The following is a 15,585-nucleotide window of genomic DNA, read 5'->3' as shown; positions in this document are numbered from 1 at the left end:
ACTCCATCTACATTTATGATCATGTCAACAATTATCAAAAAATATATATATATTTTGTTAAATCAGGCGCTGTTGGGAAGATTCAGCTGATGTCTCCCCACAGCGTGATGGCATTTGTGACTGTATCATAGGCCCTGCTACTGTGCAAGTGACTGGAAAGGTTTCTTGAGTTAATGATTTGATTGTTCGACTGATTTTCTTTCTGTTGCTATTTTGAAACTGAATAATCACACTGCAACAATTGTGGCACATGCTTAAGCATTCACAGCAAATCCACAGCACAGCTGGTTTCTTCAGTTGAAGTTTGTTATTATTCTAATCTCACAGGAGCGGACAACTTTAGAAGAACCACAATTTCATTTTCAGTCGAACCTTAGGTTAAATTTCTCCCTCAAAGCTTGTTTTTGTATTTAAGATTTGACTGGCCTTAGGTTATTCAATTTGTTCAGTTTTAAAATGTTCGTTCTGCACTTATTAATTCTAAAAAATTATTGTTACACCTTGTATTCCTTCTATTTCTACTTCTCGAAATATTTTTTCCTGTATTTGTCAAGTCAGTTCACAGTTTGCAGAGTTTGTATGCAAAAAAATAAAAATGTTACTTTAATGTGTTCTTTAAATATATCAATACTACAACCAAAAATCATCATTCATAAATAGAGATTAGGAGAATTTGTCACGGGCAGTGACACATTGGATCCAATTATTTAGTCTGTTACCACATCAAATAAAATGACTCATCCAATAGCATCACTTTAAGAATTGGTGGGAACATTTTATGGAGCACAAACAGCTCCGACTGCTGCAAACGTTTGCTGTTACACACCTCATAAACACCTAAACTGCTGCCTCACAGAAGGTAAACATTTGCCTCCGAGACACTGCTAAATAAGTGGAGCCTGAGAAAAACACACAAATTCCACTTCCTCACACAATTACTGTAAAGCTCGAGTCTGACCCCTTGTGGTGAGTTTCATACTGCTCCAGTGCAGACGTATCAGAACATAGATCAGAGTAGGAGGTGAACATGCACTGAACTGGACGTGATTTGTCTGTATTTTTTTAAGTGTTTATTTTTTAACATTACTTCCCAAAAGAAAGGTGTTTAATGATAGATGGGCTGTCAGCACTTTAAAATGCATTCAATGTGAAATACAAATAAAGTTCTCCGACCATTTCTGTCAAAACTACAAAGCAGGAACTTGATAAATGAAAGATGTGTCTCTGTACAAACATAAAAAAACTCTGAAGTTTGATTCTTTGCAACTAATGTTATCTAAATTTGGTTTTCTTTGCTCCTGATTCTCAAAAATGCCATTTTAGGTTTAATTTTCATTTTCTTTGTGCTCCACTATCAGGGAAAGTATGGTAAGAACATCAAAAACAGTTTTCTAAATGTGTATTTTCAGATTATTATTTATGTCTGGTCAATAACAGAAAACATTAACAAGTTTGAATCCACTTACTTGCTAACTTCTTTATATTGTGCAATTTCCTCAATGTAGAGCAGGTCGTGCAGCCGAGCCTGGTAGTTGTCTTTGGTCAGAGTCTTGTCCAAGACCGACTGGGTGAAGAGCTGGTCAGCCGACAGAGGTATTTGATAGCGGGACAGGAGGCTGCGTTCAAGGTCGCCCATCGTCTCATTGGGGCAGAATTCTACAATGGTTTTACAGGACGAGTCCCAGCGCTTAGCAGTGATCAGCAACTGCTGCCGTGCTGCCAACAGGTGTTCTAGATCTATGGAGACAAGAACAGGATGCGTTGAATTCCTACATCTTTTACAGCATTCATTAGAAACTCTGATTTTAAGAGGGTCTCTAATACCTTCAATAGAGGCAGCGTCCACCATGATCCGCTGCATGAGAACAGGCTCAGACCCAAAATCAAAAACGATGGTTTGCCTGAAGGTACCAAAGATCTCGGTGCTGAAACCCACAGCCACCTTGTAGATGCAGTGATCCAGTCCATTGTCTGGTGCACCTGTAAAAAAAAAAAAAAAAATTCTTATTCAGTGGATTTTAACTAACCATTTCCATCCATCCATCTTCCTGACCGCTGTGTCCCTTTCGGGGTCGCGGGGGTGCCGGAGCCTAACCCGGCTACTGAAGGGCGAAGGCGGGGTTCACCCTGGACAGATCGCCAGTCTGCCGCAGGGCCTAACCATTTCCACAAACATGAATTTCTCCATGAGATGCTCACTTTTATTGAATGTAAGACTTTTCAAAAGTATCCTGATGTTGCTCTAAAAGCTTCATGCTGACATAAAGCACATGGAGAGTCACAGTGGTACCAAACCTTTTTAGACCAGTTTAATGTCAGACTGTATTTTAATGCATCGGTCTGTGTGAAGCTGAAGTTGGCAAAAAACATTTTTCATCTTACAAAAAATCTATTTTACAAATTTGAATTCTACAACATCAAAATTAGTTGAAAATATAATATATAATAATGCTAATCTAAATCTTAATTGTGTATTTCTCTTTGGTTATTTTCTGAATTAAACTTTCTCACTATGGGTCTGCCTTATTAAGCTTTGATGTAGGAATAATTCCTACAGATCAATCAGCCACTTTATTTGATTGAATCTTTGCTCTCTGTAAGATTATTGCAGATGGTTTAAACTATTTTTGTACACTAAATTTGCATTGGAGCCATGAAATTGTGAGAAAGCTTTTCCCTTTAAATGAAAAAAATCAGCTAGATGCCAGCATCAGGCTTTAAAGGTGTGATGGATAAACAACAAAATAAAATGATAAAACCAATTTAAAACTTACGTTTTGTAATAATATTAAAAGTGAATGCAACTTGCAGCAAACTTGAAACATAAGAGTCTGCTGCCGCATTATATGCAGATGTGGGAACAGCAGCTGTCACAGTAAATTATCCTTTCTCTGTAAATAGCAGATTTCTTCTTTTTTTTTAAGATAAACACTAGTTTCAACACTGGCTAATCAGTTTTATTAATCCAGCCCTAGTATTTTTTTTAATGCAGTTTTACTGATTATTGTATTTTTTTGTATATTGTTCTTAACTTGTGTATTTTTTGACATTGTGCTGTTTTATTGTAGTTTTATTGATTGAACTATATGTTCGGAATAAATTTTTTCTATCTATTGAAGACTATTTAAGGGGATGCCTTTAAGGCAAAGGTCTTGACCTGCGAGAAGAAGTTATAGATGGATGTGGTGAACAGAATCCAAAATAAAACTTCATTCAGAATCAGAAATTTAAAACAACAGAAATAATGTAAGTTATCATCTGTGGGTTTTTTTGGTCTGTGGCTCGGTACCAGGTGACCCACAGACTGGTGCCGACCCGTAGCCTGGGAATTGGGGACCACTGAACAAGCAAACACATTTAAATGATTGTCCTCTGAAAAAGCATGAAATCACAACTACTTTACAAACAACAACCTTTTGTATTTGTGTACTTCATAATCAAGCAAATCAGAAAAAAAGTATTTATAGGAAAATTGTGGTAATAAACTAGTGTTTAACACCAGCTCAGAGGCCTAGTGGAAGAGTGTCCACCCTGAGACTGGAGGGTTGTGAGTTCAAATCCAAGCAGAGTCATACCAAAGACTTTAATAATAGGCCTTGCTCGACACTCAGCATTAAGGGGTTGGATTGGGGGGTTAAAACATCAAATGGTTCCCGAGTGCAGCTGTGTCTGCAACTCGCCGCTCCCCCAGGGAAGGGGTCAAATCCAGAGAACAAATCTCTCACTCCTAACTGTGTAACAACTAATGGGATTTTAACACATAAAAAACTGACTGTATTCCTGGCCAAAATGCCAAACAAACCTGCTGTTTCCTCTCCAGGAGTCCACTCTTGGCATCCTTTGGGAACCGTTTGAAGCCGCTCCCCAGCTGACACACCTGTGATGAAGAAGTGTGGTCGATGGGCATCATAGAGCAGAGCGATGCGGAACAGCTTTCTTGGTGGCTAGAAGAAAAAAAGCAGAACAATAATTGAACAGACGGACTCCAACAGCGATCACAAACGTCATGCAGACACTTGTTTCTTACTGGGATTTTTCTTATGGGATATGGTTAGACAAAGGCAGCAGATGGTTCTTTCTTACCCTGCACAACAAAGAGAATATCCAGGAGTGGGAGGATTTTTTGGTGGTGACAGTAACCGATAGACTGGAGCTGGTCTCTACATTCACTCCTTCCAAACTGTCACTTAGCTGCAAGAACAAAAAACAGCTTTAAAATGTAAGAGAAAGCCGCAGTAACATGTTTGTGGTTTTGGTGCTTTACACTTTTTGTGTTGCTTGGATGAGCCACAAAACAACTCACCACTTTCTCTGGAGAAAAGGAGTTTATCCACTTTTCTATCAAGGTTTCCATGTAGTTTTCGGTGAAGTGTTTGCTCTCCTGCTGCTGTTTGAGGCGAATGAGTCGTGACGCGTAACGCTTCTGCCATTCCATTAGTTCCTCCTGTGAGTGAGCTGATGTACACTGGGCCCCATACCGACAGAGCCCCTGCTCCAGAAACCTGAGGGGAAATCAAACAACAACTTCAACCAGTCCTACAGCCAGAGGCTTTCAAATACTGCATTTTACACACATAAAAGGCTAAACTTTTGTCAAAAATCAACCGTGGGCCTCTTAACCCGGTGCACCTTTTGTGTTCCAAAATCTGTAAAATGTTCTTGTGCAACTTTGGGAAGTCTCAGCTTGATTGACTGTCGGACTTGACACAGGATCGGCGAGCGCACAGATGATCACGGCGGGCGCATTTTGAGGGATAGAGGTGGGTTTACAGACAATAGTTGCGTTTCCATTAACTCTGAAATTTCACAAATTGGAATTTTGAAAATAAATTCTCTTAATGGAAACACCACAATTTTGAAAAAGAAAAGTTTTTGCGCTTAGAAGAGGTAGTTTTTGGGATGTATTGAAATAGACATTTTTCACAAAACTGCAATGGAAACACTTTTTCAAAATAAATGCACTTCTTGGTATGAAGTGTCTGCTCTGAGTTCAGCACAGCAGGCGCATCGACAGGTCCCACAGCGTCACAGCTCCTTATAAGTTGCCTATCATACAGAATCCTGCAGCTCCTCTATAAAATCATCAACCAAGATTTCATCTTCGCTTCATCTGTAGCCTCATCTTTGAGGGTTGCAGCTTGAATAAGACGCAGAAGGAGGATGAGCGCTTGTGCCGTGACAGAAACTTGAATGTACCTCGTCGCGTTTTTTCAAATAGAAAAAAAGGTCCAGCTGCTAACTTGTTAGAATGACTATTTTTTAAAAAGGCTGAACAGGTTTCTCACGCATCTGAGACTGTCAATGGACAAGCTGCGCTGCACGTACCACAATGCTGTTACATGACCCAAATGCTCCCTTTTAGTGAATCAAATAAAAAAAATACTTGTTCTGCGCTCTGAAAGTCCGCGGTCCCCACATGCACAGCTGTTTTTGCAGAAAATGTTTTGCTGTTTTGCTTCTGTTACCTTTAAAAAAGTTTTCACAAAATCTTGAGAAAAAAAAACTGGGAATGCTTTAGCTCTGTGAGTTATGACGTAATTTAAAGGCTTCTTCTGGAGTTCATAATCGTGGCTGGTGACTGACTCTTTTAGAGTTATTTGTTTGTTTTTCATCAGAAGTTTACCTCTTACACAAGGTGTACTCCTCACTGCTGGTGACTCCTCTGGGAGGAGGTCGGAACTGCCAGCCATCATAGACCTCTGTTAAAATGCAAAGCAAGGAATGAACAAAAACACAAGACAGAGCATTAGCACCATACAAATATCAACATGTTATATAGGAAGCAGTTAAAAATGATCTAACTTAGCTTCTAGTTGTGATGGTCAAAGAGAGTCATGGTAGAGTGAGCTTACCTTCATCCTGCTCATCTGTGCATTCTGGTGCCATTTCTCTATTTACAGCCTGTCATGACATGAGACGGGTTTGGTTGAGTGGATGTGAATGCAGTCCAGTAGGATTGTCATTAATCAATCAATCTTACCTCAATTTCAGAAAATAACATTTTTAATCTGGTCAAGTCTTTTGTAACAATACCATTCTGTAAAGGAAAGAGATCAAGAGTTTCAGTAAAGCAGAAATGTCAAGTTTCTTCCTTTCTTTTTTAACCATTTTCTATTTATATATACCAATTTACACACAATAAATGCATACAACATAATCTTTATATAGTGGTCCATTCCTACATCGAAGTTCATCTTTTTCTGATTTTATTAACAGTTCATTTTGTTCCGTGTCCTGATTGGCTGTAGACCAATGTCAATCAATGTCCTGCCGTGTCTCCTGTCTAGAATGCCTTCAATTCACCACATTTACACAAATCTGCAGATCTTTACTTTCAGTCTTAGTAGCTTACTCAACTTTAATGCCTTCTATAGTAAATATTAAACCTCAGAGGGTATCTTATGTGAAGACATCTTCAGGACGCGTCTGTTAAAATAAGAAAATATTACTAAATAGGAAGCATAAAAGGAAATGCTCCTTTGTCCCAATCGAACTAAAACACTGGAGGACAGTAATTATTTAAATTAATAATATTACTGCTTCTGGATCAGCTGTTAAAAAATCATGTTCAAGTAAATCAGGACAAGGCTCTAAGCATAAAGTAGGATAGCAAAAATATTAAGGGAATCTTTAAGACAAATCTTGACAACATTTGCAAATAATGTCACTGACAGCTTCCCACCATGAAGACCTGACAAGTTATGAGGTCAGACAGGAAGCACAGCTGTGACCTCAACAACAAGTCTCTCATTTTTAATCACGATAACAAATACACTACTCACAATCAGTCAGACATTTTGTTATTAATATCAGTACTTTTCCTACTTGGTTTGAATTTAAATGATATTACTAATGAACGAGAAGAAACAACATGTTTATGTTTTTATATTTATCAGCCTGAACATTAAGACAATAAAAAACAAATCACCCCAATTATCAGCGATAGCAGGTACTTCCACCATTTGCCAAAATGACAGCGACATCTTGAGCTCCTCACTAGCCAAATGATTTGAGGCGATCCCTTCCCCTCTTCTAAAAAGTTCTACATGCAGGTCTATGATGTCATGGAGGTGAGAATGTGCAGTGACTGGACCATCTACAATAACTACAATGGTTTTGTCCGCCCAGACTGTTACACCTCCTCCACCAAACCCTGGGGACCATCCTCAGGGCATTGTTCATCATTGACCATCATTTCTGTGCAAAGGGACAGTGGACAGGACCGTAGACCATTGCTGCGTTGTCCAGGTCACGTGGTCTTGTACTGCAAACGCTCAGGGTGATGACTTATTGTCAGTGGAATCACCTGTAATGGTCGTTCAAGTCAAAGTGAATGGTTTGTCTAGAAACCTTAGTATCCCTCATCTCAGGAAAAACCATGTCTGAGGGTCCTTAGATACTGGTTCTGTCACTGGCGGGGCTCCACTTAATTATGTGTCTTAATGAAAGTCTGCTGATGACACTTTGAGACTCACCACGTTCACCTGCAACACCTGACTGCCTACTACCAACTATGTCCAGGTGGAGCTGCTCGTCTATCAAACGTCGTCGTGTGTTCATGGTTGTTTGAATGATGAACTTGGAATGGCTTACTGGTAAAAATCAGCCTTTTATATCCAAAGAATGTTCAAATCAATGCCATTTTAAAGTTTTTTTTTTCTTAGAATTCTTTGTTTTTTTTCTCCAATAAGTAAGACACACTGTACACAGAGAGACCATTATGTGTCTATCACCACATCCACTGAGTTGTTCACAATATCCCTGACTTATTGTGGGTAGTGTATTTCAGGGAGAGGACTGGTGATGCTTAGCGTGTTTTGGACGACATGCTCCTTTAATCATACCATTGGCTCTCCATACAAGGCTTTAGAGAGGATGCTGGCGACCTCCTGCAGGCTGCCATCCAACAGCATGGAGCGCAAACTCGCCTGTAGAGAGCCATCTCCTCGAGCAATTTCTTCTGCCAGAACTGTGAGAGAAGACAGACAAAGAACTGTAGATCCTACAACAGACAGATTTAAAAAAAACTTTTTTGAAACTAGAAAGATTTACCACAACTTTTGAAACTGACTTCCAAAGTCTGTAGTCTCTTTGGGGGCTACACTTTGACCCTTGGAAGCTCCAACATTTTAGGTCAAAAATTGACGACATTTGCTTTGTTAGCCAATTCCATCTTTGATTTGAATCCATGGCACTGATAAGAGGCTTTACTATATAAACAACTCAAGTCTATTAGACAGAATCTAAAATAAAATGTCTGTTAAACTAAAGACTTCAGTAGACAAGCGGGTTCCATTGTCTCACAGTTCATCTATTAAATAAAAAAAGCTATAAATATAAAATATATGTTTAAATAGGCATAATAGACTTAACATCTAAAACACTTAAATCATTTTAAGTAGTAGCTTTAAAATCATCCCACTAATTCAGATAATTTTCTCTTTTATTTTACCAACCAATGTGAATTTTGCAACATCTACTAATCTTAATCTACTTCAGATTTACAAGCAGCGTCCTACTTCAGAGCAAAAATGTGGCAACTTTTAACAGTAAAAGAGCCACTTGGGCTCATTTTCTACTGATTAAAACCTAGAAGGAGCCGCATAGTCTTATCTAAGCCTTTAAGAAAAATTAACTTTTTTTAAAATAATATAAATTATGTTTTTTAGCACAAAAAAGTAGATATAAAAAGAACCTAGCATCTCTCAAAATGTGATTTTTTTTTCTCTTTTTTTTTACATTTGTCAGAAACAGAAATAACTTATTTTCAAAATAAAAGACGCTCTGTGTCACAGGATCCTCACAGTGCGGCTCCTGCCAGCTAGTAAACAATGTCCGGTTACTAGCACAAGATAATATGTGCATTTAATTCATAAAAATCAAACTTTTTACCAAAGTTTGCTTTCCATATAAAATCTGTTCATTCTGGAGGTAGAGTTGATCAAACAAGACGTCTTCAGGTCAACAGGATGTAAAAACCTACATAGTTTATCATCTATGTTCACCTCAGACATCAATTATAAATTTAACTCATCTCAATTAAAGACATGCTAAGTAATCCTTACTTTAAAAAAAATGCTATTTTATTTTTCTTTTATTTATTTATTTTTGTTCTTTTCCCCCTCTTTGTCCTCAGCTGTCCCACTCCCTTTCAAGCGATCTAGATGTAATTCAATGTGATGAGCCGGGGTGGGATTATATAAGTTCACTTCCTCCCACTCCCTTTCAAGCGATCTAGACATTGCTGGGTTTTGTTATTTTAGTTTGCAGGCTTTCTTTATTTGTTTTCTTTAGGTCGTTTTGGTTGGACAGCCATTATCAGAGAGCTGCTGACTGTGACAGTCGACATGGCTGGATCAGCAGTCTCCATGACTTATTTTATGTTTGTCCAAGGAGCCACAATGGAGAGATAAAAGAGACACAGGTTGCAGACGCCTGCTATAGAGCCTATATCTCAGTTTTATCTACTTTAGTATTTGCCTCTCTATTTTCAGTTTAAAAGACTAGATTCTTGCTTAGCAGGTATTATTTTAATCAGCAAAGTTCTCACCTATGTGGCACAAACTTTATTTTGTCACTTTTCCATGTTGTATTCACACACTAGACATAAAATCACACTATAACAGAAAAATCTGGCAAGCAAAAAAGTGTTTAATTTTGTCGTGGAAACTTAAAAAAATGTTCAACAAACAATATTTACAAGATTTTTAAGTGTAAACTTTTTGCAACAAACTAATTTACATGTTTTTGACTAAAGATACAGGAAAAAACCAAACACAAGCATCGCTCAGTTCCAACGGGTTTAACAACCTTGCATGAAGAATTCTATCCAGTTTTCCAAACAGCAGCTCCCTCTCAGTACTGCCATAAGTAAAACAAGCTGGACTACCACTCACCATGTTTGCAGTCTTCATCTGCTTCATCATAATTTTTCTGTTGGCATGAAGAAAAAAGTTGATCTTGTGACATTTCTGTATTAGACATTGACTGTTTTAGAGTTATGAAGAAAGGTGTTCGACAGATCAACAACTAGGGTTGTCACTTTTAAAGCAAATGTCTTTAAACACCATTAATTATTAAAAATGAATAATTGACATTCCTGCACTAAGAAAAAACACGCAAGAAAGTTTCTCTAAGCACCATGCTCAGCAATCTGAGCCCATCTTTCTAAACAGTAGAAAACATATTATTAAAAACATTGTGTGTTTAACTCCCACAAAGTAATAAGCAGCAGAAAAACTTTTTTTAAATATTGTTATAAACCAATTGTGTCCAGTGCGAGGACGTTAAGAAGAAAGCAACAGCACTCTTTTTCTCACCAGCTGAAGAAAGGCAGCAATTCGATAGAGTAGGGCACGGCTGCGAAGGGGTCCGGCAGAGAAGAGGGATGGTGGGCTCTGCAGGCCCGGAGCACTGGAGGTTGGAGTTTGGGGTGCGAGGACCACCAGTGCATCCGTGCTGTGAGTGACGGCCGCCTCGTACTCCCGCCTGGCTAAAGATCTGCTGGCTTCTTCACATGACTTCTCCGCTCTCCTGTCTGCCATGACTCAGCAACAAAACATCTACAGGCAAAAAAAAGAAACACAAATGGCTCAATCATCTTTTAATATTTTACATCTGCAACAATAAAACAGCTAAGATGCATTGAACTTTGCAAAGTCTATGCTACAAACAAGACTTTAAAAACTATTTACACTGGAGCACCAGAGCCCATCGCTAGCTTGTGGATACATACGCAAAATGTCTTTAATCAGATCAAAGATCGGATTAGAATAGAAAAGTGTATATGGCCCTGAAAAACTTTATCCAATTAAAGCAAAAGTATACATCCATCACAAGTTCAATAGGAACACTGGAAATGACCGTGGAAGAAGTCGTAGCAGAGTTCTGTTGCAAACAAACATGGCTGCAGTTTACATGGAGCAAGATCTTTTAATCTTTGAAGCATCTTTTTATTTATTTATTTATTTTTGAAAGTGACTATTTAAATGTAAAACGTTTCTAAGTATGTGCGGCCAGTGATAAACTCTAGACAATGGACCAAAGACATAGACAGTGAACTATTATGTGACTCTTGTTGCTGTTGTTCCCCTTTCGGCGTATCCCGTAGGGGTCACCACAGCTAATCAGCTTTCACTGACTCACACAGGTGGCAGAGTTTTTACGCTGGATGCTTTTCCTGATGCAACTTTGTGTTTTTAAGGCCCACTTAGGCAGCAGCACGGAGGGTTTTATCTAAGGACCCTCACTGGATTTTTCTAGCCTTGGGAAGCAAACCTAGGTGTCCTGTGAGAAAGTCCTATACCCAACCAACTATGATGTGAACCCTAATACAAGGAAGTCCAAAGGCATTTCAGATATACCCAAAAAAATGCTTTTTATTCACAAACAGCAGGTCAAATAGCCTTTTTAAGAATATTTTGGCATTAACTCAAAAAAGTGCTTTCATAGCAATATTGCTCAAGGAAAATAGGTCAAAGTTGAAATAGTATTGTGACAAAAAAATACTGTATCTGTGGTATGTGATATTCATAGTATATCATACCTACAGCAATAGGATTGAATACATCAGAAAAAAATACCATCAGTATTTCTAGGAACGTCACAACCATGAACATAAGAAAAACAAGCGTATGCTTGTGGTTTATTCATCATTTGCTACATTATGAGATAGGGCCTGAGTAACTAAATGTAAGTTCATTCTGTTATGGTACTTTTATTGCATATAGAATTCAATGTTTTTACTGCTAATTATAGTAAAATACATTTTCTGCAATTGGACAGTGTCATTGTTTTTTTCCCTCCCAGTAAATGGAGTGGTGATCAGCTGTAGTCTTTTAAAACTTGTTCACATTCATTTTGACAATTAGCAGAACGGAAAGAAAGTCTGTGTAAAATCTGACCTCGCTTGGTTATGATCTAACAAATGCAACTTATAACTTATTAAACGTTAGCCACTGTGATTTCAAAAACATGATTAGAAAAAAAGTTCTGCAGCCATAAACGTGTGCAACAGCTCACAGATCAGCTTTGCGCTTTTCTCATTCACACCCCATCCACAAACACGTGCTCATATTACCCCACCAGTCATCTCACCCACAACAGTTTCAAGACAGAGGAACTACTGCATCTTAATTTCACCGTGGCAAACTTAGTTTTTTTCCCCTATGGTGTGCATTAAATCACCTCTTCATGAAGGCTGACGCTGAAATTAATGTACATTGTTGCCGACCCCTACACTAACAAAGTCAAACCCCGATTTTTTTTGTCTAAAAAAAGTATAACAAAGCATCACTGTGAGTTTGCACTGGACTAAAACCCATCCAATCATCATCATGCAATCTGAAAACAGCTTCACATTTTACGTATAATGATAGCTTTTGGGCTGAACCCAATACAAGTGACACAAATGCAGAAATGATGAAGGTAAATTATATGAGTATTGTAGATCATGTGCATTAAATTATTGTAAATTCTGATGTAGATAACTTCTACACACCATTTTAAATAATTTGAAGATATGATAGCTATACCAGTCTCATTTAACAACAACAACAAAAAACAATACAGTATCTGACATATGCTGGTCACCAGTATTAAGCTGGATAACAGAAAAAAACCTAATTGGTCCTAATAAAGCAGATCTATCAAAGGTATGATCTTTAACATTCTGTTCAATATTAAATGCCTTCACTTTTATGTTTTTCCTTGGAGAAAAAAAATAGACAATAATACTTAAACACAAGACTCCAGGCTACAATTACTGGCCTTTTTTCAAAATGTTGAAAGTGGTTATGACAATGCAACTTGCAATTAGGGCACCATTTGTTTGGTTTGTGGAATAGAACAAAAAATGTTTATGGTGGACCTTATTAAAGTGTTAACAAATTAGAATCAGACAAAAAAACACCTAAAGTAAAAAAAATAAAAAAACAGTTGATAAAAAATGTAATTTTCAAAAGCACAAGCTAAACCAGGATAAACCATTCAAGCATTAATCATACCGTCTAAAACAGTCTTTGAAAAGGACTAGTTTATAAATAAAACTGAAAATGTGGTTTGTGTTAGCAAAAAGAATGATTTACACCTAAAAAGAGATGCAACTAGTTCAAAAACTGCAATATAAACTCTATGTTGGGACAATCATAGGAAAATAGCAGAAAATGAAAACAATGAATGAATAAGCCCCACAATACTGGAATTAACCAACTATGGAAATAAATTTTAGAGCACAATGCAAAAACAAAGAATATAAGAAATGTTAACTTGCAACTCGGTTATTAGAAAAACCCAAAACAACCAGCGACACGTCTAACAGCTGCTGTGAACCATCTGACAGCGTCTGTGATTCAGTGACTTCCTGTCTTTGGCAGTCAGAAAAATTACAAGACAACAAATAATTATTCTCATGTGCAACTGCGGATGATTTTTTTCTAAATGATTTTCACTTTCAAGGTGCTTGTGAATACTGTAGCAGTAATTACAAAGCATTACAAATAATAATTTGCTTTAAAAATTAAATGAATCCAAGAAAAATGTGAATTTTATAAATCAGCTTAATCCCTTAAAGCCCTTTTGATGTCACTGTGTTGCTGGAGCCTATCCCAGTTACCATAGGGCAAAGGCAAGGTACACCCTGGACGGGTTGTCAGACTGCCACATGGCCACACAACCACACACATACTGACACGTAGACCTAGGAGTACAAACAGCAATAAGAATAAAAAATGTGTCGACTCTCTTCATTGTCATTCATTTAGGCAGTTTTCCAGTAAATTACACAAGAAGAAAGCATCCCCTTTGTCTCCAAGGTAGTGTCCTAAACGTCCACTTCTAAAAGTCCTGACAAAACTTTCATTATCCCTACTGAACATCTCAGGTGATCTCATTTGAGAAAAATATAAATATGAGCAAGAGATTCACCCTTTTCATTACAAATATGGCAACAAAATCTGCCGATTCTAACAGCTATCTTGCTTTCTTTGGCATAAACAATTTTGTATGGCTAAAAATTCAAGAAACACCTTCAATGTCCATTTGATGTCTTTTTTTTCAGAACCTCCACTGTGTTTGACAACATCTTTAATCAAACATATTGAAATGTGTGCTGTAAATAACGTTTTCAGAAGATTTAAACAAATAGCGGTATTCAAATTAGAGCCATTACAACACGGCACAATTGCAGATATTATTGGCATGTACACACATGCTCAGATACTGTCACATGGTAATTACACACATGAGCCGTGTCCCAAATTCCATACATTTTTTAAGTCTGAATACTCAAAAGAAAAACAATTATCAGCAACTATTGACATTCATCTCTTTATGCTAAAGTTGGCAATGTTTCAGATTAAATTGAAATAAATGTGAGAGTTACCGTTAAGCAATGATAAAACTTTTAGAAATGTACACTATTTTATTTGTTCAGTTATGGAACAGATATGAAAATTTAAATAAATTGTCACTCAATAAACAGACTTAAAGCCACAATACAGAATGATTTAATGTATAGATGTGACCAAGGGGATCAATAAGTCAATGTAGCTTTCAATGCTTTAGTTCTTTTGGTAATTTTTCTTCTGTCTTTAGTAACTTTCGAACATGGATCATTGTGTATCATCTTTGTTTCTTTAACTGTTATGTTCAATTTTGAGTTTGGATTAAGTTTAAATGGAAAAAAAAAAGAAAAATAAAGAGAAAAGAAAATGAAAATCAAAAGGGGGGCTGGGATTTGATAAGTACTCCAACTTCATCCAAAGCCCTTTTGAACTTTGAATGCTGCTGTTCACCATTATACTTCTGTTTATTTTTAAAATCTAGTTTGTTATAAACTAATAAAAAAAGGCTACCCCACTTAAATTGGATTTTGAACACTATTTTTTTTAACTAATTTTGATTTATGTTACAATAAAACTGCAAAAGCTTCACTGGGCTGTACTGAAGTCTCTACAAACTAGCGAGCACTCCAAAACTTCAGACCAAAAGCAAAACTATAATGTTGTACCAGCTGAAAACATTACATTTTCAACAGAGGTCCAGGTTTACTCTTTATGCTGAGAAACAGCTTTACTACAGGTGGGAACCTTGAGGCACCTCACGGTTCGATTCTGATTCAGGAGGAAACAACTCGATTATGAAACAATAATCAATGCATCCCAGATCTGCATTATTTTTAGAAATGTTTCTCTTTACTACAAGACACTAGAGCAATATTATTTACTTTTCTTTACCAAAATGCATTTTTAAAGTAAAGGCAAGATCAGTAAACTTGTTTAACTTTTATTGAGAAGACAAAAAAGTCTGACATAAAATTATTTGCTTTATGATCAAAAATCTGTAACAAGAGAAACATGTTCCCTGAACTCAATATCTTTAAATAAGATGAAGTTACGTTTTTTGACGAGATCTGGAAGGTTAGTCATGTGATAAAAATTGACAGAGTGCTTTTAATGAAAAAACTTATGACAGCCAAAAAAAAAAAGTTTAATCCATCAGCGTTAAACAGCCAACAACAGTAATCCATCAATAGCAGGGGTGTAACGATTCATTTAAACAATGATCTGATGGTTACTGATACGATTC

General features: G+C 37.0%; 1 protein-coding gene across 2 annotated transcripts in view; it reads right to left on the bottom strand.

The window, feature by feature from the left end:
* helz (helicase with zinc finger) overlaps window positions 1-15,585 on the bottom strand; it is a 49,230-nt gene that overhangs the window by 31,447 nt on the left and 2,198 nt on the right. For both annotated transcript variants that reach the window (XM_024259877.2, XM_036209539.1), the window contains exons 2-12: window positions 10,320-10,562; window positions 9,897-9,933; window positions 7,845-7,969; window positions 5,981-6,037; window positions 5,853-5,901; window positions 5,624-5,699; window positions 4,304-4,502; window positions 4,084-4,191; window positions 3,803-3,944; window positions 1,825-1,980; window positions 1,467-1,737 (exon numbers count right to left, since the gene is read on the bottom strand). In XM_024259877.2, coding sequence (XP_024115645.1) covers window positions 1,467-1,737; window positions 1,825-1,980; window positions 3,803-3,944; window positions 4,084-4,191; window positions 4,304-4,502; window positions 5,624-5,699; window positions 5,853-5,901; window positions 5,981-6,037; window positions 7,845-7,969; window positions 9,897-9,933; window positions 10,320-10,544 — 1,445 coding nt within the window. In that variant the 5' untranslated portion in view covers window positions 10,545-10,562. The remainder of the gene's footprint in view (window positions 1-1,466; window positions 1,738-1,824; window positions 1,981-3,802; window positions 3,945-4,083; window positions 4,192-4,303; window positions 4,503-5,623; window positions 5,700-5,852; window positions 5,902-5,980; window positions 6,038-7,844; window positions 7,970-9,896; window positions 9,934-10,319; window positions 10,563-15,585) is intronic.

Source organism: Oryzias melastigma, linkage group LG1 (assembly GCF_002922805.2).
Source record: "Oryzias melastigma strain HK-1 linkage group LG1, ASM292280v2, whole genome shotgun sequence".
NCBI lineage: Eukaryota > Metazoa > Chordata > Actinopteri > Beloniformes > Adrianichthyidae > Oryzias > Oryzias melastigma.
This window is presented reverse-complemented; position numbering and strand designations above follow the sequence as displayed.